Source organism: Copadichromis virginalis, linkage group LG12 (assembly GCF_057382275.1).
Source record: "Copadichromis virginalis isolate Kocher_CV1m ecotype Utaka linkage group LG12, C_Virginalis_male_GT1.1, whole genome shotgun sequence".
NCBI classification, from domain to species: Eukaryota; Metazoa; Chordata; class Actinopteri; order Cichliformes; family Cichlidae; genus Copadichromis; species Copadichromis virginalis.
In genome coordinates, this window is record NC_140629.1 from 26719385 (window position 1) to 26747210 (window position 27826).

Consider the following 27826-nt stretch of genomic DNA (forward strand, 5'->3'; position numbering starts at 1 on the left):
CTGCACATATATGTGTGCGTGTAATGGTGGAGGACTAAGGTGACTATCAGTCCTGTAGTTGCTTGTAAATCAGGTGATCCCCCCCCCCCCCCTCCTTTTCGTACACCACCCCTTCCTCCTCTTTACTCCTTTCTCTCATCCTCCGGAGTCAAGTTGCGAGTTTCCGTCAGAGGAACAAGTGATAGCGCTCCCACCTCTTCCCTCTCCTCCCACCTCTCTTCTCTCTCCCTCCCCTTCCTGCTTTGCTCTCTCTCTCTCTCTCTCCTTCTCTGCCTCTGCAAAGCATTCCACTCTGTCCTGATCACTTGCCCCTGGCTCACTGCTTTCCCTTCTTCTCTCTCGTTCAGTGGCTGTATGAAAGGAGCGCCGTGTGGTCGCAGGCAAGGCTGGTGGAAGAAGTCAAAGCAGAGGTAGGCACTCTCTCTCTCTCTCTTTCTTTCCTCCTCTTCTTTCTTTCCCTGTCCCTTCCTCTCATCTTCAGGGAGTGGCAAGGAAGCACTCAGATTTTCAAATATTGCACCTTAGATTGCTTGATATGATTGTCACCTGATTCCCATCAGCCTCGTTTCCTTCGGTGTGTTACTCTGCCACTGTTTCTCTTTACTTGCTTTGTTTTTCTACCATCTGGTTGTGTCCTCCGCTTATCTCTACCTCTCTTGCACTCCCTTTACCTCTCTTTTTCTCATCTGCTCACTTTCGTTTCAGTCTCTCCCTCTGTCTGTCTCTGAGTGAAGTGCGGCACACAGCGCTCTACATCTGTTGCGTGTCATTCTGTGCAGCCTATCAGATTTCCCTTAAAGCTCTCATCTTGTTCTTAATTGCTTTGCCTATATTTTCCAGTTCTCCCAGTTGTATCTCTGTAAAAAGTAATTATTTGTATTTTAACTACCTTAAAACAGGAACTGTGCTTAAGCGACTGCGCTGTAGACGTGATTAATTTACTTTACATACTTTACATTTACTTTACATACTTTTTGGGAACTTGACTTTTCCTGTAGTCGTGTGTTTCTGTGAATTCATGTGGAACAAAAGGAACCAATGTTGGTAGATATGACTTTGGCCTTGATTGTGATTGGCTGTTGCACTCCAGGCTCTGTTACAACAACATACTTTCACTAGAACTCTTTTGTCTCAGCCACTTGTTTGGGTTGGAGCACGAGTGAGTGTGAGCCTGTGAGAAGGAAGGAGCTGTAGACTGTTATATATTATTGTGCCTGTCATGCTAATGGCTTGTTAACCTTACTTTTTTTCATGGAGATTTGATTTGGTTTACATTTACTTCTTGCTATTTACTCTTTTCTCTACTGTACACCCCTTCTTTCTCTCTCTCTCTGTCTGTGTCATCATTACACCCTGTCATAATTTCTTCTGCGGTTGTCCCCTTTTTTCCTGATTCTCCTTCACGCTCTCTTCCCTCTCACTCAAACCCTGCTACTTTGCTGTCTCCACTTGTCTACCTTTACACGCTCTTCTTTTTCCCGCCTTCATCCCCCCAATTCTCCCTCCTGCAGGTTGTAAAATGGATCCTCCTCAGTCAGAGTCATCACGGGAAGGGCAGAAAGCGGAAGAGAATGGAGCCCAAGGTGAACTACAAAGAGGTAGGAGGCACTCTGCTGTATTAAAAACTCCATCTACCTTCACTCTGCTCTACTTCTAACTCTTGGACATGTCCCCTAGCTTGTTTGAAAGCCTCTTTCATTCTAACCACCTTGATTTTTTTTTCTCCACTTAAAGTAGCTGATCGTTACAGTATTTCTTGTTTTTCTGAAAACACAATTATCCCTAATTCTGTTTATGTGTTACGTCTGTGAGGACAGTCTGCCCTGTACTTGTTTAAGTCTGTGTTTATGTTGTGTCCTCTGTCTACATATTTAACCTTTTAAGAGCTTGTATACATCACATAGCATGTGTGTGGCCTTGGTAAGTGTGTGTGCGTGTGTGTGGGTAGGTGTCTGTGTTTCTCTCAGGGAGGTGGACATCATTGCGCTTTTTTGACATTGAGGAGATACTTTCTGGAACTTTCCTTTGCAAACAGTTTTCTTCTCATTTACCAGCAAATAAAATAGTAAAAATTCCATTAAAAACAATCCAAAAATGATGCTTTAGCCCGTGTGAGTATGTGTAGTGTTAATTAGGAATCTCTGGAGACTGCTAATCCCCTCCACCCACTAATTGACACATGGACTTGCACACGCCTGCATCATTAATGAACACACACTGATCTATAAGCCACAGAGGGCCAGAAGTCATTAGCGAGAGTGGAGCAGCTTTTATATATCACTCGCAATATGTTCAGATGTTGTACACTGTAGGAAACATTTGCAAAGCTACTCAGCTTTTTCTACAATGTATTTTATGTCATGAATAAATTAGGTGCCCCCGGAGTCTTTGAATAAAATTTTGGAGGAGGAAATAAAACACTGCTCTTTACATCCACTTTATTTCTAGGGTTTCACATTTTCTCTCTTTGTACTGCTGCTTCCAGTGAAAGCAGGGGTATACATATTTAAGGTGTGCTTAAAAGTTTATTTTAAATAAGATCTCATGTTGGAGCATGACCTTTTTTCTGGATTCAATTAGCTTCAGCTCCTTTCAATTCCTGTGTTGTAATTTGGAGCACACGTGAATGAAATGTCAGAGCGGTCCCTACCCCCACCCCCTCCTCCCTTCAACCCACCTGATACCTATCGTCTGGCTTATTTACAACATAAGCACACACATATATATACACAAATACACTTAGTTCTATGGGGCAGCAAAAGGGACTGTTCCTATGGGGTGGGGGCAGAGAGTGCTGAAATCAGCCTCACGAAAGAATAGCCAATTACTGTCCACTTGGCCGTGCACAATAGTGAGAAAGAGGAGGGAGGGACGGATGGACGGACGGACGGATGGAGCGAGGGAGCAGGGGGGATATAGGGGCAGGGGTGTGGGAGGTCAGCGTTTGAAGTTACACCATAAAAGCCATCCTGAAAGGAAACACTGAGTGACCCCTCCCCCCCAATCCATCCACTCCTCTCCCCTCTCTCCCCTGCGGCCTGGCCCTCTCCTCTTCTCCTCCCCTGCATCTCCCTCCCCTCCCTTTGTTTCAGCGAACAGAGTGCCCCATGGACCAACCAGGTGTATTTTATATTACTCCTTCATGTACTTCAAACGCCAAACAGCCCAATTTCTCCTCACCCCCTCTCCTCTTGATCTACTACTCCTTCTTTCCTTTTCCCTCCATCTATCAGCCTGTTGTAAGGCTATAAATCACCTTGCAGATCTGATCAGCAAAGGTAAAGAGAAAAACCAAAGGTAGGAGCATAAAACGGCAGAGACGGGAAGGCAAGAGAGGACTGACTTAAATAGCTGAGGCTATGATTGGATCATTAGATGGAAAATTGTAAACCCTTGATATCACTATTTTGAATTCTGTATCTCCTGTGGTTTATTTTGGATCAATTCAGCTGAAACTTAAACTTAAAATAGATCTAAGCCACAAAATGATGAGCTTCAGTGGAAAATGACAAAGGGAGGGGAAATGGGAGATGCTACTTAGGTGATGGCATGACTGTACAGACAGAGGACAGCCACGGGAATAAAAGGTTAAAAGAAAAAGTAGAGGACAAGGGGAAAACAAATTGGTAAAACAGGATTTTTGGACCTCAAGCTGGCGCTAGACTAGCGGTGGATTAGAGGTTGATGATTGTGGAATCCAGTACGGTAATGAATCCGCTGCAGACATTTGAGGAAATGAGGACCAGAGTGGATATTTGAAAAGATGAAGCACACATGTGTGGATACATATGCAGCATTGGTCAGTTGTTGTAGAGGTGGTTAGGAAGAAAGAGAAGAAAAAGTGAGGGGGGCAAGAGAAAAAGTAGGATATTTAGTGGGAAGGAATCAGGCTGAGCTAGTGTTTAGCACTAATGACATCAGGGATGATTAGGGAATATACACACATTTACGCACCGACACAAACCTATAGGTTCATAAAGTGCATGAGCCAGACACCCCCTGCAGAGCAGCCCGAGATCTGGTCAATTTAATAGAGCCAAAGTTTATTACCAACTTCCCCTCGTCTTTGTTTCTGTGTAACGTTATTGATTTACAAGCATCTCGGTGTGCACGCCGAGCATTTTCCTTGTCCACACGTGTAAGTTGCGCGCGCACGTCTGATATGTGTGCATGTGTCCAGCGTGCGTGGAGAGGTCTGAAGAGGGATATTAGTCACACCCGTGTGGTAATGGGCCTCATTTTGCTCTCATTTTCATCTGTGGTCTCCGTAATGAGGGGGTCCATCTGCCCCTGCTGATCAAGACAGGAAACCCTGTAGGGGAATTTTGTGAATAACTGGAGATCTTGGCCAACTAGTTTGGCAAAAATCTGCTTGCCTGTTCTGATTGTGCAGTTAGTAATTTGTAATTGATCTGGTACTTTATCATCAACTAGCTTCCATGTTAAATAGCTGGGAAATGGTCAGTGGGCATCGTAACAGACCAAAGCTTATCCTAAAACCTCAGTGCAGCCTTGTTAGCTGTATGGAACTGCATGGAAAAAGTGGCTTGTGGAAATTTCTTGTGGGTTTAATGGCAGGCGAGTTACAATAACATTTTAAAACTCCTATAATGGGGTTAAATTAAAATCTGGGTGTTTAATATTGCTAATGTTGATCAAGTAAACAACCTCCACACTTTAGGCTTTTTTAAGGTACTTTTGTACTTGAATGCAGTGTATTAGTTCAGTTTGTCCTGCTGTATTTAGCGCAGATGTGATAAGGTTCTGTATATAGAGCATGTTTACATAGCTCCTTCTCCAGATAAACATATCTGGAAATTGTGTAATCCTGAATTCTTTTCGTTCCAGCTGAAATTGTTTTAGACCACACTATTTTTAATTCCAAACTGCAAACCTTTGTGAATGTAAGCATGCACGAGTCTTCTGTCAATGAGATCAATGAGATTTTATTGTCCCAAACATTGTGATTTTAGTCATAATTAACCGAGGACTTCTAATCATTTCATTTAGATTGTATGATTCCACATTTTCACCATGCTTTCACCCACACAAAAAGATTTTTAGCCTTGTAGTATTTATTGCACGGTTTGCCATATGATTATAAACACAGAGTCTCTGCAGGCTCAGAGTGATAATGTAAGAACAGGGACATCTTTCTCTGGGCCACAGACGCAGCAGAATACGCTGACAATGAATCAGCTTCCATCTCAGTGTCACTCCGTCACCTCATTTGCACCTACACGCCAGTGTGCATCTTCCTGGTTAATGACACGAGTTACTATGGAAACACGCATCATCAAGTTTGTGTTTGTTGCCATGGAAATGTCAACAACAACAGGTTTAGAAGAACATCCTGTCTTGCAACAGCACTTCGATGGTTAAAGTGTACCCTCTTGAAACAGAAGCAGGGCGGTTGACTTAGACGTTGTCACACGGGCTGGCATTATCACAATATTCAGCAGCTGCAGCTTATATATTTTGTGAGAAATTATTGATAACTTTAACTTTATACTGCATGCCTTCTAGGTTAAAATTTTAAAGATACGCATGTCCAGTGTGGAAATTTAATTCTACTTCCGTTTGCTCTACAGCAGTTACTAAACGTACCTTGCAGCTCTGGAATGCCGCAAGGACATATATGTTGGCTTCTATTTTAGGAGACAATTTAAACCCGTGAATAAATGAACTGAGTTTGAGTGGTGACTGAAATCTCTTGTGTTGTAATGAGGTGCGATGTTGATTGATGTTGGTTCGACAGGGGAAGTAGTTGTGGTTATAACAGGGGCCCCTGTTGGAGAGTAAACAATAGGAAGGCCATGATCAAAAGCCTCTTCAGTTGGGTGGGGTTTGCAGGTGGTGCACATTACCCTTTCATAGTGGGCTTCTGTAATTAGCAGATGGGAAACACGAGAGAGAGCAATGTGGAAATAGTTTCAATCAGTGTTATTTGGTACTTCTTCATGACTTTGATTATTGTAAACATAGCTGAGGAGTGGGAGATGTTCCCACATAAAAGACAGACAGAATTTAATCCTTAGCCCATGTTTTGCAAACAAAGACTTAAATGTTTTGCGTCTGCATGTGTAAAAATTGCAGGAAAGTCTTAAGAAGGAAGTCCGAGACGCACGTATGCCCGAAAGCCTTGTATTTATTTTTCTCTCCTTCTGAATCTGTCTTCCTCTTCTTGCCGTTGTTTAGAGTTTGACCAGTAGCCATGAAATAAAGCATATCCGTTTAGTAATGGTGTTTTTCATGGCATCTGTGTTGCTGTTTTCTTCAATAAGACGTCACTGTTTCAAATTGCACTCAGCCATAATTGGCGATCTGAACTCCGCCCCTGTGTACTGTTGACAAGGACACATCTGGTTTTCCCTCGTTTTTGTTTTCCAGTCTCCAGTGTGCTTCACTCCTGGTTTATTCGGCCTTTTCCTTTACTCTTTATATCAGTCTTTTTTCCCCCTTTCTAACTCTGTCTCACTCTTTCTGTGTGTGTCTTTCTCTCTGTGATTTATTGGCAATGAATCAGGGATGAGGGAGTATGCCGAAGGAGAGATGGGAACATTCAGGGAAATGGCTGTTTCCGGCCAGACTTCACATCAGGGTGGGAAAGTGTATGTGCATGTGTGTGTGTGTGTGTTTCTTCGTCATCACCAACTGGGGATCAGCGAAGGGCTGCTTTCTGGCTCTGTCCGCTTTCGTGTAACAGCCCATTACACGAAAGCGGGCAGCCCACTGTTTTTAAATAAAATCCCGATGAAGCTTTTAATACACACAGGAGCACATGTGAGTTTTTGGAAAACATTGCATCCTTCCTTTTCGATAATACATTGAATAAAAAATGACCTTCGGCTTTGGTTGTGATTTTATGATGATTAGTTCTACTTTTTTAAATTTTAGACTTTTCTTATTGAACAATCATGTTATAGTCAGTGTTGGTGTGATGGGAGGTTGAAGGCTGAGGTTTTGTTCAAATTATAGATTGTTATAGTTTGCGAGTGGCTGCTGGCTGATGCCAGGTCACAAAGAGGGTGGCAGACCGAAAAACCACATTGTGATCACTTTGATTGCTAGCTGCAGTCGCATGTGGTTGGACGTTGACTTGTCTGCAAACACTTGCCGTTTACTTCCCAAGTAGTAGTGAAACTCGGGAGTGCGACGTAAACCACAAATGGAGACCTTTCACCTTTAAAGTAAGAGGTGTGTCTTACTGCTGCAATAACAACACACAAGTTTTTATATTTAGAAGTTTTAAAACTTTTACTTTGTCAGTGAACCTTCTCCATTTCTGACTTGCATCATAGCAATCTGCTACCAACCAAAGCAGTCATGAGGATGTTTTCTGTGCAGCATCCTTTACCTCTTTGCTACCAGTTTCACACTAGTGACAGCCACACGTTGGTGGCTGCCACTCACCGTTCTCTAGGCCTGCATGAATGGAGCTTTAGCAATGCATCTCATTACAGTAACTGGCAGTACCAACTCAGAACTGTTTGAACAATACAACATTTTCCCTTTAAACTGGTGGTCTCCAGGCCTGTGTTACTGAGGTCAAAGCTTAGATTCTTTTGTAAATATGATGTACAGATTGTCTGGACTCTTGGGTGTTAGATAAAGAGTTCAGGGAGGCGGGAGGCAGAGTTTAAATAAGGATGCGGTGTGAATTTGAAGTTTCATACACAAAGTGTTTAATATGAAAAACAAAATTCTTGTATTTCTCTTCAGTGGGAGCACCGCAACCAGTGGATTCAGTCATAATCACTTATTTATTTTAAGCTTTATTTTCTTGAACTTTTACATGTGATTTTCAGTTACTGAACCGTAGCAAACCATCTCCACAGTGCAGAGCTTTGTGGGTGTAGTGAGATAGGTGCCTGCAAACCAGAGGGTATTATCTTTGCTTATTAGCTGTGTTTTATCATCTGCATCCATTTATTCTCTTATGCTGTTAGTAATACGTCTTTTGCGTTACACTATTTGAACTTGTGTTGATAGAAATGGAGATACCCTCTAAAGAGTTTTTTCTAGCCATGTGAGTCTTTGGCACTACATATTTACATATTTCACAAAATGCACAAACACTGTACACCTGTATATCTAATCTATGTGTGACTGAACAATGATAAGTAGCCAGAAATTAAATAAACATGAGATAGAATGGGCAGATATATGGACTTTATTCTCCCCCACTCTGAGCTTTTAGTTTTCAGTTTCCAGAAACTGTAGAGAAGTATGAGCACACAGAGTCATTTACTGTCTGCTCAACATATACAAATAACACATTAACCACCTGAAAGACACAATGGCACATATAATGTAGCTACAGATAGGGAGTGAGGGTGAGTCCAGGACATGTTGAGACAATGGAGCACGAGCAAAACAACAGATCAATAAAAGTATCTTTGCAACTTTGTCATCTTCTGCAGTATCTGTTGTGCAAAGTGCTGACCAGGAAGGACAGCTTGTGTGGGAATTGAGGGATCAGCAGCAAACAACTGCTCTTTGATTCACTGTTCTCTCACAATTGCTTTGCATCAATAAGCTGTTGATCCACCGTGACCTTCCGTGGAAACTTCTCAGTCTAGTTTGTGCTTAATTCAATGAATAAATAGTCAGGGATGAAGTAGTTTCATGACAGACCTGATGTCATAATCCATAAATCCAGTAAATGCTTCCTATAATGAGTTTAACTCACGGTGCAGCATAATTGGATATTACTGTATGAAATGACACGCAAAGTCTGTAAAAGTTACACCCAGTTTTCCACTTTCTCCTGCAGTCATGCTGAAAATAGTTTTTCCTAGTGACAGATAGCAAAAAGCTAGACAAAAATAAAGTGAGAGGAGATAATTAAAATTTATCAAGGTTGCAAGTGTTAGTGATGGGGAAGACTTATGTTTAGAGTCGGGCGAAGTGGAGATGGCTCCATTTGTGTTGCGTTAATGAGGGCAGAGACAGAATGAAAGTGAGAGGGATAGTGCCAGTGCCTATTTGTCCCATTTATCATTCAGCTGCGTTTCTGTTTTCGGGGTCATTTGAAGCTCACTGGCGCCCTCGTCTTATCCGGAGTTCCCCACCATCTGTGTTTGTGCATTCGTGTATGTGATGTATGTGTGTGTGTGTGTGTGTGTGTGTGTGTGTGTGTGTGTGTGTGTGTGTGTGTGTGTGTGTGTGTGTGTGTGTGTGTGTGTGAAGTTGATTAACAGTAAAGGCGTAGGGCATATAGAGATCAGCAGTCAGGGCTGACGATGTTGACAAGCTGTTTTATGCCGGTTGTTGCTGCTCAGAGATACCACTGCAAATGGGTGTTTATGTGCACCTGTCCATACACACACACATTAGTGATACTGTCTTTGTGTGCATCCTCTAGCCTTGTACAACTTGCAGCTAAAAGCTTAATCCCAATCCATTTAAAACCAGATCTTAACCTTCAAAAAACCTTTTAAATACATGTCAGAAACTGAGGATGAGCCAAAATGTTCAAACTTTCCAAATGTGTCCTCACCTTAAGGTCTCAAATTCAATTTGGTTTGCATAAATATTGACGTACGCGGACACATGCACACTCACGGACACACAAATATAGAAATATACGAGAAGGCAAAGAGTTTTGCTGAAGAAGAGTGGGGTTGGCGTAAAGAGTAGTTGTATACAACGAGAGTAGCTCCAATAGGCTTTTCACTGAAGTGGTCAAAAGCAAAAAAAAGTACACACACACACATACACACATACACATGCATTCTGAATCCCTGAAGCATTTGAGTGTCATTAAAGTGCAGCTGTGTTTGTCTTTCCAGCACACATGGAAAACACATCAGGGACAGACGAAGCGAGAGAGATCAGCCTTCTGAATATGTCTGCCACAATACGTAGAAACAGAGCACCACACTTTGTCACTGGCACAGATCCCCATCGTTCATTTTGGAGTCTGTTCAAACACAAATGTAGACATTTGAGTATAATGCAGTGCTATAAAACGCAGTGTAGCGCAGAGGTCGCGATGTTAAAGCTGGCGACACTTCAGCCGGACATTTAGTGTAGAGTCATGTTTAATATTGGGCTGGGCTGTAAAATGGAAGTAGCTTTTTAATGGTGGGAAATGAATCAATGCTTTTCGCATAAAATCTGATTTAGGCGTCACCTCGCTGTTTTCATCGTTTAGGAAACAGCGCGCAATGTGGTGTTTGTGTGTCTGTGTGTGCGCATATGAACGCAGAGTGATGAGTGCTACAACATCTGTCTTTCCTGGTAATGACTGGGGAGACTACAGCGCCTCCGGGCATCCCCGACACATTTAGTGGCGTTAAGAAAAAAAAACTGCTCACACACAAACATTCACACATGTACACAAAGTAATGTCAGCTGTATGCTACTAGATCCAATGATTACAGAAATCCCTGTGAATGAGTGCAATAATATTACTCAAATATTTGACACTAAGTGTCTGATGTGCGGGTGCAGTGTGAGAGAAACCCTGGCTCATAATCCCCTGTTCTTCATTTGTTGGGGTTACGCTTATTCACTCCATGTGAGTGGGTGTATGTGCTAATGGCCGCATTGGCTTTCCTTTAACGTTAGAGACATTTTAAAACTGTTTGAGAAGCAGAGATAGATCCATCACCTAACTGTGACTTCACTAAGAGGCTTGTTGCCAGAAACCCCCGTTTTACAAATTTTATGGCCCCCCTTTGAGACCCATTGAGGTACTGGACCTCTGTGGGGTCTCCGTTAAGTGTCTGGCACCAGGATTGGATTGGAGTCTGGGGCGTTTGTTGGTTGGGTCCGTGCTTTGTGCTCTTTGTTGTGTTCGCCGTTGTGTGTGGTAGCTGGTTGGATTGTCCCGTTAGGATGGCTGCTGCCATTGGGGAGTGTCGTTACCATGGAAGTGCATGGTTGGTCTGGAGCAATGTTGTGCTGGGTGGTACGTCTCAAAGTAACATCAAGAACATTTCATCGTAACAAGATAATCAATGTTATTCACTTCACCTGCTAGTGGTTTAACTGCTCATCAGTGGAGACAGATTAAATATGTATTTTCAAACCACTCATTTTCTGAAATATGAGTCAGGTTTTTCCAATAAATCATGTGGTTTATAGAATTGTAAAAAACAAAAAAAAAACAAAAAACCAGAGTGTCTTCTATCTGTTAATTTTGCCTAACCCACAGTTTTAAAAATATTTCATTCACACAGGACAAGGAAAAGCTGAAGATCATCACAATTAAGAATTTGGAACAAGGGGCCTGCTGGGAATTATGGACATTTTTAGGTCTGGTTTTAGCTCTTGAAATGTTCTCATAACAAAATGTCACAGACACCGTCGATTCTTGCCCTGTTAAGAAGTAATAAATGCAATAAAACAGTAGAAGAAAAATACTCAAAAACAAAACAATAATTTTGTTGACATGTCAAGGTACCAAAAAAACCCTGCCGGGGGATGACAGGACTCACAGTTTGAATCTTTTCAATGCTCTTGTACTGTCTAGTATTTACAGTCAGATACAGATAAATATTCCTCTCCCAGTCTGTCATATATTGCAAAGCTGAGTGTGATATCATAATAGGAAAAAAGACGGGTTGTTGTGTAAGTTAATCTCTCCTCTTTCTGTTGCGTCTTCCTTCATTCTCTAATATCTTTTCCCCCTTTTGTGTCTGTATGTGTGCGTGTGTGTATCTGGCTCTTTGTGGATGCGCATGACTCCACAGCTGTGTGTGTCTGTCTGTCTGTCTGGGCAGCAGATATCTGGGTTTAGTCCATCTCACATACCTCTGTCAGCTCAGACTGCTTCAACCTACCAAGCCCAGAGTTCACTCATGAGACAACACGCATATGCAGTATACTCCACACATACACACAGATACACAGGCAAGCCACAGGCAAGTTTCTCAGCTCGCACACAAACAAAAAGACACACTGAGACTTAAACTTTGAGCCACAAGAGGATTCATACAGTCTCTTCCTGAACATGACCTTTCTTTTTGATTGGTCTGGCAACATTAGCCTCACTGCTGCCGCTCCTTTGTTTTTGACTATGTCTGGCAGACACCTCCCATTTATCGCCCACTGTGTTTTCTTTTCCACTATGTTTTCCTTTCCCCTATCCTGTTTTTAATCTAGATTTCTCAGTGTATCTTTCAACAAGAGTTGATGCTGTCACTCCAAACTGGAGGTCATTGCTGATGCATGTTTGTGTTTTACCCTTATTATTGTTGTCATCTGAGTAAACCTAGCTTGAGTAGAGTCCTATCTGCCAGTGTGGGTTTGTGTGCATGCTTTTGCCTTCACTGTGTATGCTGACATTTAGAAACCTAACCACATCCAAAATGGCGTGGTGGAACTCTGTTGCACAAGCCGACAAAAGTGCTTTGACCCATTTGCTTTTGTTACTGTGCCCTGTTAACCCCTGTAATTATTATAATTTAGAACAGAAACCACCACTGATATTTATCTGCCAAATCCATTATATGAAAATGGATTTTATTTTATTTTTTTTATAAATACTACCCTGGTGGTAATATTTAACCACACCCCATAGGCTGCTCTCACCCTCCAAGTATAGTGCTAAAACAAATGAGATAAGGAAATTAAACTGAGGCTATTTCCAGCCTTTGTCACAATTCATGCATTTATACTTAATGCCTTTAAAGAGAGTGCAGTTTGAAATTTGTGAGGTATTTGAATTGTATTTGTGTCGAGCATCTGGGACGAATCAAATGCTTCAGCTAAAATCTAGCATGTTGATGATTAAATCAAAAAAGGTGCAAGACACTTACTTAATAAGTGCTGGTATCAGATAAAGTTGACATCAGCTCTTATTTGGTAAGTTTAAGGCTTTTTTGTGAACTGCCAGCACGAGTAAATGTTTATATTCAAATTGTGTATAATTTAACAACCTTGTTATTGGAATTTACATATTAAAGGAAAAATCTGCTGTGTATGTGTGTGTCTCTGAAGAATTCACTGTGACTTCTAGGTGTCTGACAGGCATGTATTTTAACTTGTAGATCCACTCGAATTATTTAGACAGGGATAAAATAGTTTGTAGAGCTCTGTTTTAAGTTGCAGAAATCTGTTGCACTGATTTGAAAGAATTATCTGGCTTTGGATATGCATAAAACATTAGTTGAAAGGATCAACTCAAAGTTATGTTGGTATTGTCATTGGATTTGGTGATAAAAATATAGACTATCATCAGGCTTATGCTCTGTCTGCTTTCATAAGAGTTTGTCTCCCATCACTTTGTCCTTGTGTAGCTGCACAAAAAAGCCTATATGCCTCTGTTCTCCACAATCCCTTTCTCCTCACCTCTCTCTTTGTCTAAGCTGACGTCCAGCTGTTTGGTTGTGTCACTGTTGTACAATTGCTACAGAATCCCCCCCCCCCTAACACACAAACAGCGGTCCTTTTGTTCTTGCTCTGTTTGAAAGGCCTCTCTCTTTCAAAGGCATACGGGTGGTGCAGGGGCAACACACTCAGCAGCCACCACCGAGACCTGGATTCGGTCTCCTGTTGTAACTGTGACTAGTTGTTTGGGGCACCTGCTTGTAGGTGCGTTGGAGCTAAGGTTGCTTGTTATAACCTTCTGAGAAATGTAATTCTTGTGGCACACTGGGGAGTAGGCTATTGCCTTTCTCTGCCTTCCCAGATTAGCAGTAGCACACTAGGTAGTAAGGACTGTCCCACAGGGGAATTGAGCTTTGCAAAATTGAAGAGAAAAAAGAAGAAAAAAAAAAGGTTGTGCTGATAAGAAAGAAGCCAGGTCTGAATTGTTTGAGGAGTTGTTTCTCTGTCCATCAGAACTTAAACAGAGGATTGTGGGAGGAGGAGGAACAGTAAGAGGGAGGCATCCACTGGAGACAGTTAGATTTGCAGCTTGCGTCAAAGCACAAAGTGCCAGAGATTAATTAAACTTCTCCCTGTTTTGGAGGTGTGTGCATGTGTGAATAAGTATGAGTCAGGGTGGTGATGAGTAGGAGAGAAAACATGTTAATTGCCTTCATCATCAGTGCCAAATTGCAGGAACATAGAATTTTACATAACAAACGCCCCACCTTCTGCAGCGCACAAAGAAAGAACAAAGTGCTGAGGCAGAGATGGAAAACCATCTAAAGAGCAGCAAAGTACACACCTCAATGCATGCTTGTGTATACTTGCACACTCATTTTGTGCAGGTGTTTTCTTTTTTATGTTGTTGGTGCATGTGCTGCTGATTCCCCACTGAGTCCCTCCCTACTTACAGGTCCACTGTGTGTGGTTTTTAAGCTTAACCCGTCAGTCGCAACCCCGTTGTGACCTCATGCTGCTTTTTGATTGGCCTGAGATTGTGAACTTGAGGCCAAGAAAGAAGACGAAGGGGGGGGGACAGGCAGCTACCCACCCTAACAGCAAGCTGCTGATTAAACATACTTGAAAAGTGATGCATTTACATAATCATGTATGTACATAAGCTGGGTTAAACGTTGGGGATTTAGGGTCGAGAACACAGGCTGAGTGCAGAGTGTATAATAAAGCTGCTCTTTGTATACGCCCTCAAAATTGATTCCAGCACATTTGACTGAGAGAACCTAATTTCGGCACATAGGCTTGTTTGTTTTCTAAATGAGCTTTTCATTCTCGTTCTCACAATGGTGAATATCCCTGACCCTTTGCGTGCTGTCAGCCCATATTTGTGTAGGGAGATAAATGAACAAAATAATTGATTTCAGCAGCTATTGTACTGTGAGGATAAAGCTTCTTCCCCTATATCTGTCCCTCAAAAGCCCTCTATATGTTTTGACCCCCTGAACGATTGCAACAGTAACTCACACAAACGCATGCATATATACTGCCTCATTCCAGCATCTGTAGCTATTCCGGTTTTTTGATTAGGCTGGTTTCCAATTTGGAAAGACAAAGAATGAGGGATATTAATGATTAAATTACAGATAGACAGGCACAGTTGTAGGTCATCACCGAGGTCATCAGTCTGTGACCGGCACTATCTGTGAGATCATCACCATGCTGTAGCAACAGCAGGTGTGACATCATTTGAGGAGATGATAGAATAGAGGATGGCTCCATTGCACAAGTTGAAAGGGCAGCATGTGACTCATAGATAACCTTTTAGTATCTCCTGTGCGTGTGTGTGTGGACTTCAATCCATTATCCAAAATTGCTTTACAAAACCTATGTCATCAGACCCTTTTGTAATGTCTTTTTGGACCTTGTGAACCCACAAGATTGCAGTATTATATCCTCACAGTGAATGAATTTATTTTTCTCGAGCCACTTATCATATTTATAGGGTCATCTCAATATTGCTGCACCTTCAGCTAAAGTCTCCCACACTTGTTCCACACCAGCACAGACTTACCACTATTGTGTAACAGGGACCTTTTGCTAATAAGTGATCATGTGATGTTACAATTAAATAAAGCGTTTCTTTCTGGGGAAGGTAGTAAGAGTCGGTAGGAGTACACATTGAGAAGCAAAAACTGATTAAACAGTTAAAGTAAAGCAGCGGTTCAGAGATTTCAGAGAAGCGGTTGAAAACATTCCAAAAAGTACCCAAGACACAGAAAGTTTCTTTCAAATTATTTGGTTTTGGTTATTTTCTTGCCTTTTGATTAGTATTTTATTCTCGGCCATCTGCCCTGTTTTTTTATGTTTTTTTTTCTCCTGCACATTTTAATTTCGTGCAGCTGTATAGAGCAGTTACGAGCTAATTAATAGTGTAAGTGTGTGTGATGCTGTTTATGCTGTCATGTCTGTTGAGAGAACTTTAACAGCTGCTTGGTGTACTGTTCCTCTATCAAGCTCAGTCCTGCCACTATGGTTTGAGCAGATGTACATTTGGGCCTTTAAATCAACTGTTAAAAAAAATAGGCAAAAAGAGATAAAAGAAGCAAGGAGGAGCTTTAATTGAAGGAGCCAGACACATAGTTTGGAGCTCTGAAAGAAAGAGTGAAAGGCAGTTGGTATGGAGACAGGGAGCAGACAGTCATGGAGACAGAGGCAGAGGGAGAAAGAAAGGGAGGTGATCTGAGTAAAAGAAAGAGTGAAACCTTAGTACCTGAGTCGTGGGTTGAGGCCTTTAGCTGCTGGTGCCAGAATGTGTTTTTACGAGCCTGCGGTCAGACAGACATAAAAGGCAGCCGAGCGGCTGAATGGCATCACACACACGCACGTGCATGCACACACATGATTCAATGGCCTCTCAGAAATCACAGTTTGGTTTTATAATGTCACAGTTAGTCAATGTCTCCAACCCCCATAATGCAATGTGACTGAACAAGCAGCACATTCTCCCCTGTGGTACTGAGGTAGGTAGGGACGGAACTGAGGGGAAGTAATGGAGGAAAAGAAAGCATTTGTGTTAGTTCAGATCAAACTTTATTTAATATGGGACAAAATCACAAGTCAGAAATTTGATTTAAGAGACTTTATGATCTTCACATCACACAACTTTCTTTATGTTGAGGATATGGAACACCCCCCCGAGCGGGGAGCAAGTCTGCAAGAATTTGTGGTCAACGGCAATGAGACAGAATCAGTCTGCTATAAATTTCTGCTTAATGGGTTGGCAATTACACGCAGTTTGTGATAATGTTGCTATTAACTGAGAAACATTAGTGAAAATCAGAAGTATCTTGCAGTCTGCTGGAAATCCATTGCTGTCCTTCTTTAACTTAAGAATGGGGAAAATTCCCTCCATAATCCCTTATTTCTACAGTCTCGCTAGGAAAAACATTGGTTGCAACCGTGTGCAGTAAACTTGCAAATGGTTGCTTCGAAGACAGTGATCGGGTCTGCAATTACTCGCAGTCAGTTGCCAGTTTCAAAGCAACTTGGGTACATCAAGATGGTGATAAAATGTTAATGACATATATTAATTCTAATGAACGTACATGTGTCTAACGTGCAGTTTATTTTAATATTGTAATTAACTTTGATAAATTGAAGGCAATAGATGGAAAAATTCTATCTTTTGCCAACTATTGTAAATTCCTTGCTGTTTACATACACAGAAATTCAAAGGAGCAGCTTAAATTCCGCCCAAACTTCATAAATTTGAAACAGAAATAATCAGAACGCAACCAACTGGCAACCATTTGAGTCCCTTATTACAAAGAGTCTCTGCAGCACAAACAGACTCAGATTTATTGCGACGTGCTGGCAATCTGTTTTAGACGGCAGTTATTTGAAAACCTTCGCCAATCTGTCTGAAAGTAATGACAGTCAGTCAAACCACAATCGTTTGGAGATTGGTTGCCTCCTACCAGGCAACCTGTGCAATTTCCTTGCAATTAAAAGCGGTTCCAAATGCGAAAAAAATTCAATGCAATCACCATTTTTTTTCCCCTAGATGTGAGGAGGTTTCCACTGTAGTGGGAGTGAGCCATATAGGGACAAAAGAAACAGAAGGGCATCAGAGGAGGTCGGATACCTGGTTGGACAGGTTTATTGTGCAATATGTGTTATGAACAACATATCTGTCCAACCAGGAAGAGTTAGAAGATATGCTGAGCATTATAGTAAAGTTGCAGTTAGAAAAAGAATATCAGTACTCCTAAACTGATACTCTTACTACACAAGATTTGACAAGAAACAACACAATCTGTAAAAAGTGTTAGTTATAATCCGTACCCTATCAACAATAGTTAGTTTAGCCTTGAAAGATAACTTCATAGAGGAATTACAACAAAACGGAAACAAAAAAGGAACAACTTTTCAGTAGTGCCTGGCTATAACTGATTTTTTATTTGTTTACATAGCTTGAGATGATTTGATCTACCACATTTTTTCCGTTTTGCAGGCTTTAATTTTAGTATAAAGTAATTCAGGATGTAGGACGTCTGTTTTGTCTGTCGTCTCCTTTCTGTTGTTTGCCTTTGTTTCCTGTAACCGTTGCTGTCGTCATTCCCCTTTTTATTTTTATTTACAGTTGTAATTGGTTGCACGCGTCTTATAATGGAGTGGAAGCAAAAAACACACCAAATAATAAAGTGCTAAAAAAAAAAAAAGGATATAGAAATAGAAGCATTTTTAAAAATTCAAATCAGAAAGCAGAAACGTGGGCGAAAGCAGGGATGATTCACCCACCAGGGGTTACTTGAGGTTATTGCAGTAATGTGATTGTAAATGGTGATTGGCTGCTTGAGCTAAGGAGAATAAAAGAGGTAGAGATCCTGACCTGATTTAACACAGAAGATGTAAAGGTTATATTAATGTTTTGAATCTATTTGTGCATGCATAAAGGCTGCAGAAAATTGACATGGGCTCGCTGTCCTATGTACTGTACAGAACAAGAGTCCTGTTGCCATGGAAATGCTGAACAAGTGATGGATTGTTAGATAGGCACAGAAAGGATTTAAGATTTACCTTTTCTTAAAAGAAAAAAAAATCATTATTTTTGTTTAGTTTTTCACAATTTTAAAGAAGGAGATGCAGTGGAGTCAGCTGCCCCTCGTTATCGCTCCTTATGGTGATCAGTATTAAGGATAGAAATCCCACAATAAAGCTTCTGTTGAGCTTCACGTGATTTTGTGCTGTGCAAATGTGTTACACCGCAGCAGTAGTATGACTAATACAAGTCCCATAGTCCTATACACCCACACGTATGTACTGACACACACGCACACAAAATGTAGCTGCTTCTTTCTTTTGACTCTCAATTACTCTCAAACTCTAATTTTCTCCAACTCTTCCCGCTCTTATAGGAATACATGCACACAACTGTATATATACACACACACTCGCACCTACACACAAGGCAATATATACCTTATTTCATTTATAGTTTGGGGTGGATATCATATCCTGTGTCTCATTGAGCTGTCAGTCACTGAGGCAAACAGTGTATATTTGCGCATACATGCGCTCACCTGGGTGCGTGTGTCATTGTTCTGTGGAGGTTTGGAGGTCAGTATGAGAGGAGACATTTCAGCAGCATATTTCCCAGAGGTTCTTGAAAGGTGTAATTCAGCATACAGCTGGTTTCAGATGACCCCTGTTAGTGGTTTGTAACAATGCGGAGTTTGTACGTTGGTGCGTAGATTCATTTATGTGTAGTCTTTAGCGTGTATGTGGATGAATGTGTGCGTTTGTGCATCTGAGAGGGAGCGACTGTGAACTGTCTCCCTCCTGACATTCCTTAATTTTAACAGACAGCATGGGAATGTAATGCTTCTTTAATTTGGTCAAATTCTTCTGTGTGTGTGTGTGTGTGTGTGTGTGTGTGTGTGTGTGTGTGTGTGTGTGTGTGGTGAACTTTTCACACAAATCATTGCGCAATCATTGTTTGCTTTCTTCTATTAGCTGTTTGTGTTGGTGTGCCATTCTCTACCCATTAATAAGGGAGTACTCACCCGTAGAGTTCACCTTTTACCCACAACCGGTCTTTCTCTTCCTCTCTTTCATCCACTAACACACATGTCCACGCTCAGGCTGCCCTGAAGTCAGAATTTCGTAAAAGCCCAGCAGTACAGCAGTTCTCAATCCATAATCCATATTTTAACATGAAACATAAAAGCGGATTAAACGCTTACCAAATTCTTATTATTTATCACATCATTGTGATAACATTAATGAGACCTTTTATATACATTTACATAATGTTATGTAAGTTGTACAGTCAGTCCTACAGGCGTAGGAGGAGACAACATTGTGAATAAGTGCTATATCACTCACTTCAGATTTCCACCTGATACAGGCTTCTCAGGTTTGCTGATGGATGCTGCAAGGCTTAAAAGAAAATGAGTTAAAGCAAGTTGAGCAAGTAGCTACTCTTAACCAGGGGTTCCCATATCTCATATTTAAAAAGTCAGCATTTATTAAAGTATCAACACTTTAACATCACAGAAGGTTTTGGGTTTTTATTAAGCTACTTAGAAATGCTGTATATTCATGTTTCTTCCACTGCTCAACCAGTGCATGTAAAATATCCACCAACAATTTGTTGTCTTACTTTTGCATAATTGTTGGTTATCGCAAACCCCAGAATGAAATTGACAGGTTTTACAAATCTTTAAAATTTATACATTTTCACAAAGACCACAGTCATGTGGACAAACGATGCAAATCTGGTTTCCCTGTTTTAAAATAACTCGGTACACAACCACATACCTCAAATACAAGCAAAATATACACTTCAGGATAAATTGTATAAGCCACAAACAACCCACTTTTTTCTTATGTTGCACCAACGTGAATGCAGCGTAGGTGTGTGGGAATTTTTTTGGTTTAAATTACACAAACCAATATGAAATGTTCCCTACTAACCAGAACCTTTTAGACCAAATAAATACCTGCCCACAGAAGAAAAATAAATAGCCTTTTTTTAACCAGTGAACGTTCCCTGTCATTTTTTTCTGGCTTTAATTCAAGTCATTCAGTTAATTTTTTTTTCTTTACAGACGGATCAGTGGGGGAAAAAAAATGGTCATGACTTTTTTCCCCCATAAGTCCCCCCCAAAAAATAATGACCAAAAAACAGTGGACCTAATCCTCTTCTGTAACTACCCCATCTAAAAGAGTCCTTGTAATTTAAAAAGTTTCCTTTTGTTTCTAACTTTAAAAATTTTCCACCCAATTAAGTATCCACCGTTTTAAAAAAAGGATTTGAATAAATAAATAAAATGCTTGAGGTAGGGAACTTGGCAAAAATGTGGATTTAGTATGGAATTGATTAGGAATTTAGGAGTTTTAAAGTTTTTAGTTGTAGAAGTAAGGATCCCTACCCAAGTAATCATGGGCTAACTAATTATGCACATAATAAGGTTTTAAAAAAGTGCAGTATTCTCCTCTGAAGAACAGACAGAAGGAGTATAAAGTAGCTTAAGTACTTTAGTTTGTTTGTGTTTTTGTTGATGTATGCTCGATAGTGTTGGTGTGGTGTGATGGTAACTTCACCATGGAGATGACAACTGATGAGGGAGACGATCGTGTTTCAATGTGTACAGTGTCTGTGTGCGCGCGTGCGTGTGTGAGGGTAATAATAACAATGTAAGTTGGTTTGTAATGTACCATCACTGACCAGGAATTTGCTTTTGGAGACACTGTTGCAGACATATTGATTACCACCATGGCAACACAAATATATACAACACACAACAGGCTTTCACAGTCACCGCAGAGGGATGTGAGGAGAGAAAGAGTTAGAGAGAGAAAGACAAAGAAAGAGCTTGCTCCTCACTTTTTAAAGGGAAGGGTAGGAGAGTGAGAAGGATCATGGGTGGGCCCCAAAGAGACTCTTTAGAGATGGAGACGGCACTTTAGAAAACACTCAGCCTTCACAAATTGGAGGGAGGAGGGATGAGGAGCGAGGAGAGTCAATAGAGGGTGAAGAGAAAGACTGGATATCAGATTTTCCACAGAGCTGGATGATCGTCAGTATTTGTGTGTGTGTAGCAGCGATAGTAATGTTTGATTTGAATGTTTTCCAGCTTGAGTCTGAGTGTTATTCCCTCAGCTTCAACAGGTACATGCTAAAGTACTTCCTGGTTTTAGATCAGGTATTTCCCAGCAGCACTAAGGAGGTTGTTTACCATAAATAGCTTTCAACAGACTGCACAAATGTAGCTATTCATCATGCATTTGCTGGCTGCGTTCACCTCAATAGAAAGAGGTAATCGTATCCAGAAAGAGCAGAATGTAGCTTTCTCCTCTGTGTCACTTTCTCTTCACTTCCACGCACCCTGCCTCTCTCAGTTGCGCACGCACGCACGCACGCACGCACACACACACACACACACACACACACACACTCTCACAGCCACTTCATACTTATTTTCACATTAGTCTCTGCGGGGCCTTCAGCCATTAATTGTGTCCCAGACTGGGACCACAGAAGAAGTGTGGCCGGTAGTGCTGGGTGTATCCAAGAGAGAGGCAAGCAAGGCTGGGCACAGCTGTCTCCGGAGGAGGAAGCCACTCTCTCATATCGTTGCCCACATCCATCCTCAGAATACTCATCTAAACTCACTGTCCCTGAAGATGGCAATCACAAGAAGAAAATAGATTGTTTCCTTCAGGTCTACCTCAGGATAACACAAGCAATATATGCACGATTAGGAAGCAGCAGTCAGGCATTTAGTTTTTCCTGAAAACCTTTTAGTCTGTGACATTGATACAGTGGGGGATTTCACTGCAGTCTCGCAGCCTACGAGCAGAAACGTTGTCAAAGATTCCCCCCCCCCCCCCCCCCCCCCCGCCCAAAAGTGTGTTCCTGAACAGTGCTCCTCTGAGTTTCTCTCCAATAGAACAAAATTAAAAAAGACAACTTAATTTCTTTGCCCTAATATTTTCCGTTCATCTGTCTTTTGCCTATTCTGTAATATTTCCCAGCTGTACAAGATTCACTTGATTTACCATATTTATTTAATTACCACTTCAGCTGTTTTATTATTCCACCATTTCCTCTGTTTGAAAGGCGGCATTAATTGCCTGACTTTTATTGATGTTTTTTTTTTTTTTTCATCAAAGCTTTCATTTCACGGAGGAGAAAATCTAACTCGCGGAAAATAATGCAAATGTGCTTATGTGTGGGTGCACAGGATCCAACATGTAAATGATTCAGCTAGTCTTGATAATTTTTGCAAGTTTGGTAATTTGAAGCTGCTGGTGTAAGGAAAATGTGAGTTTTCCCACCCCTTGTATTATTTAATAATGCCTCAATATGTTTTATGAGGCTGGCTAGATTAGTCAGAGCTATTAATATCATAAACCGTTGTCTCCTCAGCTGACGTCGGACCAGCTAGTGATGCTTCTGGAGCTTCTGTTGGAGGAATCGGAGTTAAGCGTGGCATCACTTCGTGCTCTGCAGAGAACCTACAGTCTGCAGAATCAGGACGCTGAGGTAAGACCACACACTCGCTTATTCACTCATACAAACGCAGACACATGCTCAGACAAGTGAGCATATTCACCCAACATTTACAATCCCCTCCGATAATAAAAGTAGCTTTCCTCTCCGTGCACATCTTAAAGCATGGCACTTAGTAATGTGTTGTAAATTCTGTTGTAAGAGCTCTCTTCTTTACAGCAGCCATTACTGACTAAATCCCACAAGTATTTGCTTCATTTTTTAATGTTGAACAAAGTTCCTTAATGGTACTGTTAACAGTGTTTGCCTGTGTGTGTGTGTGTGTGTGTATGTGTGCATACTTTTCACTGTTTGTACTCTCTGGTTATGTGTGTATGTATGTGTGTGCGGATGATCAAGTGCTTCCTCTCAGTACAGGAGCGCTGTGAAAACACAGCTGTGCCCGAGCCTGTAAACTGTCCACGCTGACTTCCATCATTAACACATGGCCTCTCTTGAAAAGAAAAATTTGATACATATTTAGGTTTTTTTTACGAGTTATTATTAGTTATATGAGCTGTTTTGTTGGGGCGGTAATGTATATAATGGAGCTCAGATGTTCTGTTATATAGAGGCTGCTCAATTGTGGTGCGTTTCCACTCATTTACTTGCTGGAATCTGAAATCATAAAGGCGTGATTTTCCCTAGCAGGTCCACGTAGCAAGCAGTGTGTTGGAAGCTGGAAACATTCCTTAGGGATTTTGGTCCATATTGACATGATAGCATCACACAGTTGCTGCAGATTTGTTGGCTGCAAATCCATGATGTGAAACCACATCCCAAAGGTGCTCTATAGGATTGAGATCTGGTGACTGTGTTGGTCATTTGAGTGCAGTGAACTGATTATCTTGTTCAAGAAACCAGTTTGAGATGAGCTGAAGTTTGTGAAATGGTGCATTATCCTGCTGGATACACTGTCTTCACGAAAGAATGGACATGATCAGCAACAGTACTCAGGTAGAATGAGGAATTTAAGCAATGCTGAGCTGGTACTAAGGGGACTGAAGGGTGCCAAGAAAATCACCCACAACATTACACCACCAGCATCAGCCTGAATTATTGATACAAGGCAGGATGGAATCATACTTTCATGTTGTTTATACCAAATTCTGGCCTTACTTTCCAAATGTTGCAGAAGAATTTGAGTGTTTTATTTTTTAAGCTTCTGTTGTCCAGACATGAGTGGCACCAGTTGTAGTCTTCTGCTGCTGTAGCACATCTGCTTCAAGGTTTGATGTGTTGTGGCATGCTCTTTTGCATACCTTGATTGTAACGAGTGTTTATTTGAGTTACTGTTGTCTTCCTGGGCATTCTCCTCTGACCTTTGGCATCAACAAGGCATTATTGTCCATATTTTCAGTTTTTCAACCCTGGAGATGGTTATGTGGGAAAATCCCAGTAGAATATATTTCACTCACTAATCTAGCCAGCCTCAAACATTTCTGAAATATACCGTGTTCAAAGTCCCTTAAATCACTTTTCTTCCCCATTCTAATGCTTGGTTTGATTTTCAGCAGCTTATGTTGACCATGTCTACTCAGTCAATATGACCTACACCCCAATATTTCCAAGATAAAGCTGGGAATAAATGGAAAAGGATTTGTGAAATTTGGATGAAAACTTAAAAGCTCCATCTGAGACCCATTAAACTCATCTTTATTTAGTAGGTTGCAGAGGTAATGTGAGGATTTGAATGTGGTTGTAAATGGAGCATTGCTCAGTCTACATTCTTCAGCTGCAAGTAGGTGGAGGGCGCGGCAACATCTGCTGCACAAATAAAAAAAAGTCAAAAACTTCTGTTAAGCTTAAAAGAAAGGTAGTCTTTGGTTCCTTTCTTGACCTTTCTGATTTTCAATTTAAACCTTAACCTACATGCCTAAATACATTGTAGTTGCTGCCATGTGATTAGGCAGTTAGATATTTGTATTGATGAACATGTGAATAGGTGTACCTAGATGCATTCAATCAGAATTCTCAACTGGCACTACCCCCCAAGTCAGGCTTCCAACTCGGAAAGTCGGAGCAGCCCCGCCACCCTCACTTATTCATCCAAGATGATGGCAGTACATGTAAACATTAGTAAAACTGTAAAAACTCTAGACTTCTACTGATATATATTTGTGACTGGCAAAGCTGACTAAGCCATATGCAGGGCTAGGCTCGATTGTGCTGTGTTGCTAGTGATAAGTAGCTGTATCTTGCTACCAAACAAATCCTGTTTTTCATTAGTTTTCTGATGTTCCTTTGGAACACATTCAAATCGGGAGTGATGTCACTTCCAGCTCCGACATCCGACTTCCGAGGCAAATGGAACGCAGTAAAAGTGGGTGTATTTCAGTAACTCGTCTGTAGTTCATTGTCTTATTTTCACTTCTAGTAATCCACCTCGTGGTCTCAGTCTGAGGTCACTGTGTGTTTGGCCTTGAGTCCAGCTTTTTACACGTACACCTCTTTAGTCAGACTTCCTGGCAGATGAAAGTAGATTCCCATCTGCAATTTCCAGGAAAAAAAAACTTTAAGTGTTTGCTAAAAATACGCAGGGCCATTACGCACATAGTCATGCATGGAAAAACACTCACCTACATACACACACACACACACACACACACACACACACACACACACACACACACACACACACACACACACACACACACACTCACTCACACAAGCATACCTGCACACACCTGTCTGAAGGCAATGGGCCAGTCCTAATGTCAGTAATCTCATTCAGAAGAGGTTAATCACCTACGTCTCTCCATATAAACGTGCCCATTTATTCTCTCTGTCCAGAGGTCTTTTTTCCCCCCCTTACTTTTTCTGTCCTCTTCTCACGCAGCTTTGCATTGTCTGCTGCCACTTTCATCGCAGAGGATTGATGATTGATCTGTTTAAAATAAATACAGGACTGAGTGCAGTCGAGCCCTCTGCAGCTCTTCAGTGTTTACCTGATGTAGAAAGAGCTTTTCAGAGTGAATGAATATTGGGTGATATGAATAGCTGTTATGACTTCTAAAAAGGCCGTTAGTAATGCCGTGGCTCTGAATGCATTGTGAAACAACTGATTGATCACTTGAAGATAGACGTGTATTATCAGCCCTTAGCAGCCTATAGTAAACCCCCAGCTGTTCCTCTTATATAGCAGCATGACACTACATGTTATATATGTAACACAGAGGGCGGTCGAACAAAGTTTCACACAGTCAAAGTGGAGTGAAGTTCACATGAGATGCTGCACAAAGCAACAGAAGACTAAAAGGTCTGGACTAAAGGTGCTTTCAAGACTGGCATGCAAACTTGAGTTTCCGTGTGTGTGTGATTTGCGTAACCATGTACACAATAGTGAAAGGAAATACGTGGCTGACCACTGGTGTGCGTGCTGTCGGAATGCTTTGTCTATGGCGTCAGTGACCATGAATATGTGTGCGAGTGTGTCTGTGAGCTGGGGCATGTGTTTGCATGTATGAGACCAAGTGCGTGGCCCTCTCCCTTTCATATGAGCCTTATGTGACGTGAGATGCTGTGTGCAGTGATGGGAATTGAGAACCGGTCTCAGATTGTCCAAACCATTTGACAGTTGCCGCAAAGCTTATAAATTCCCTTGTTGTGTATTGTTAGACTTATTGGTGCAGAGCTTTTGCACACCTGAGTCACATGCAAACCTTAAAAAACACAGTTTCTACACTCCGTACAGACAGGAGATAATACAACAGTGAGGCTGAAAATCTGCACAAGCTTACTGTGTTCCCACACAGGAAATTGATAAGGAATTGTTCAAGTGCTCTTATGAAGAATGGTATCAGTCTTAATGAGATCGATCCTTACCTGTGTGATGCTACATGAGCGCATGAACATGCAATTCAATTGCGCCACAGTGCACATGCACATATGGAGCATTATCTGAGACTATAACTGGCCTTATTGTGCAAGCGTGATGCTAGGATTAGGTTTACTGCAGTCACTGGAGACTTCACCGAACCACATCAAGAACTGGGAACATGCGGAGCCGAGTAGAGGAGACAACAGAACAAGGCAAAAAAGTTATTACCAAGGGTCATCTAAAAAGAAGTAAATCTCAAGTTTATTTGTGCGCTTTAATCCAAAGGACTTCAAAGGCCTTCACTGGCTCATATTAGACTGGAAACAAAAAACAGCTCCTCAAATGGGCAAAAAAAACCCCACCCCAGTTTCAAAAATAAAAACCTAGGGGAGGGAAATTCCTTGTAGACTTAATAGATGCCACTGGGCAAACAACATAAATAAAGCGTAATGGTTAAAGTAGTATAAAAAAAATGATAAAAAGGCAAAGATTTACAAAGAAAAGAGATAAATGGATAGTTCATTAAGTTTTTATTTTGTCGTTAGAAAACCAGATCCCACTCACATACACAGTTACACTAGCTTTACCAAAAGGTCTCCTAATAGCAGCTCTAAGGTTCTCTTGTATACATTTGTCTCATCCCCTTGCTTCATTTTTATGGAACTGGTATAAAATTTGGGAAAATCCTTCGTGAAGAAAGAGAATATTTCCCAAAATGCTGGTATGCAGTATGAGCATTCGCATCTTTGCTCCATGCGTGTTTTTGTGTGAGACGTGAAAGTTTGTTCATTGTGAAAAGAGCGCACATACAGACGCTGTTCCTCGGTTGTGAGGAGGATTTGGGGGGGAGAGGGGAGGTTTGCAGTAATAAATGAAGGAATGTCACTGTGTAATTGCATGTGCTGTCAGAGAGAGGGGCCCAGCGAGAGGAAACGGGAGGGGAAGAAAAAAAAAGGAGGGTAAGGAGAGGTGCACCAGGCAGCTGCTCTGCCCCCGGGCTCTCCCCAGGAATGTAACCCAGCACGGGGAACAGCTGCCGGGGCTACGCAGGCCAGAAGGGCAGGGCTGGCACCAGAGGCTACACATGCTGTACACGCTCATGCACGCACACCCACCAATGCAGACGCACGCAGACGTTCCAGTGCGGGGTAGAAGAGCATTACTCTTAA

The 27826-nt window shown here is 41.4% G+C and overlaps 1 protein-coding gene across 2 annotated transcripts in view; it reads left to right on the forward strand.

Moving 5' to 3' along the window:
* aopep (aminopeptidase O (putative)) overlaps positions 1-27826 on the forward strand; it is a 90660-nt gene that overhangs the window by 51495 nt on the left and 11339 nt on the right. For both annotated transcript variants that reach the window (XM_085475706.1, XM_085475707.1), the window contains exons 13-15: positions 348-410; positions 1512-1598; positions 22715-22831. In XM_085475706.1, coding sequence (XP_085331832.1) covers positions 348-410; positions 1512-1598; positions 22715-22831 — 267 coding nt within the window. The remainder of the gene's footprint in view (positions 1-347; positions 411-1511; positions 1599-22714; positions 22832-27826) is intronic.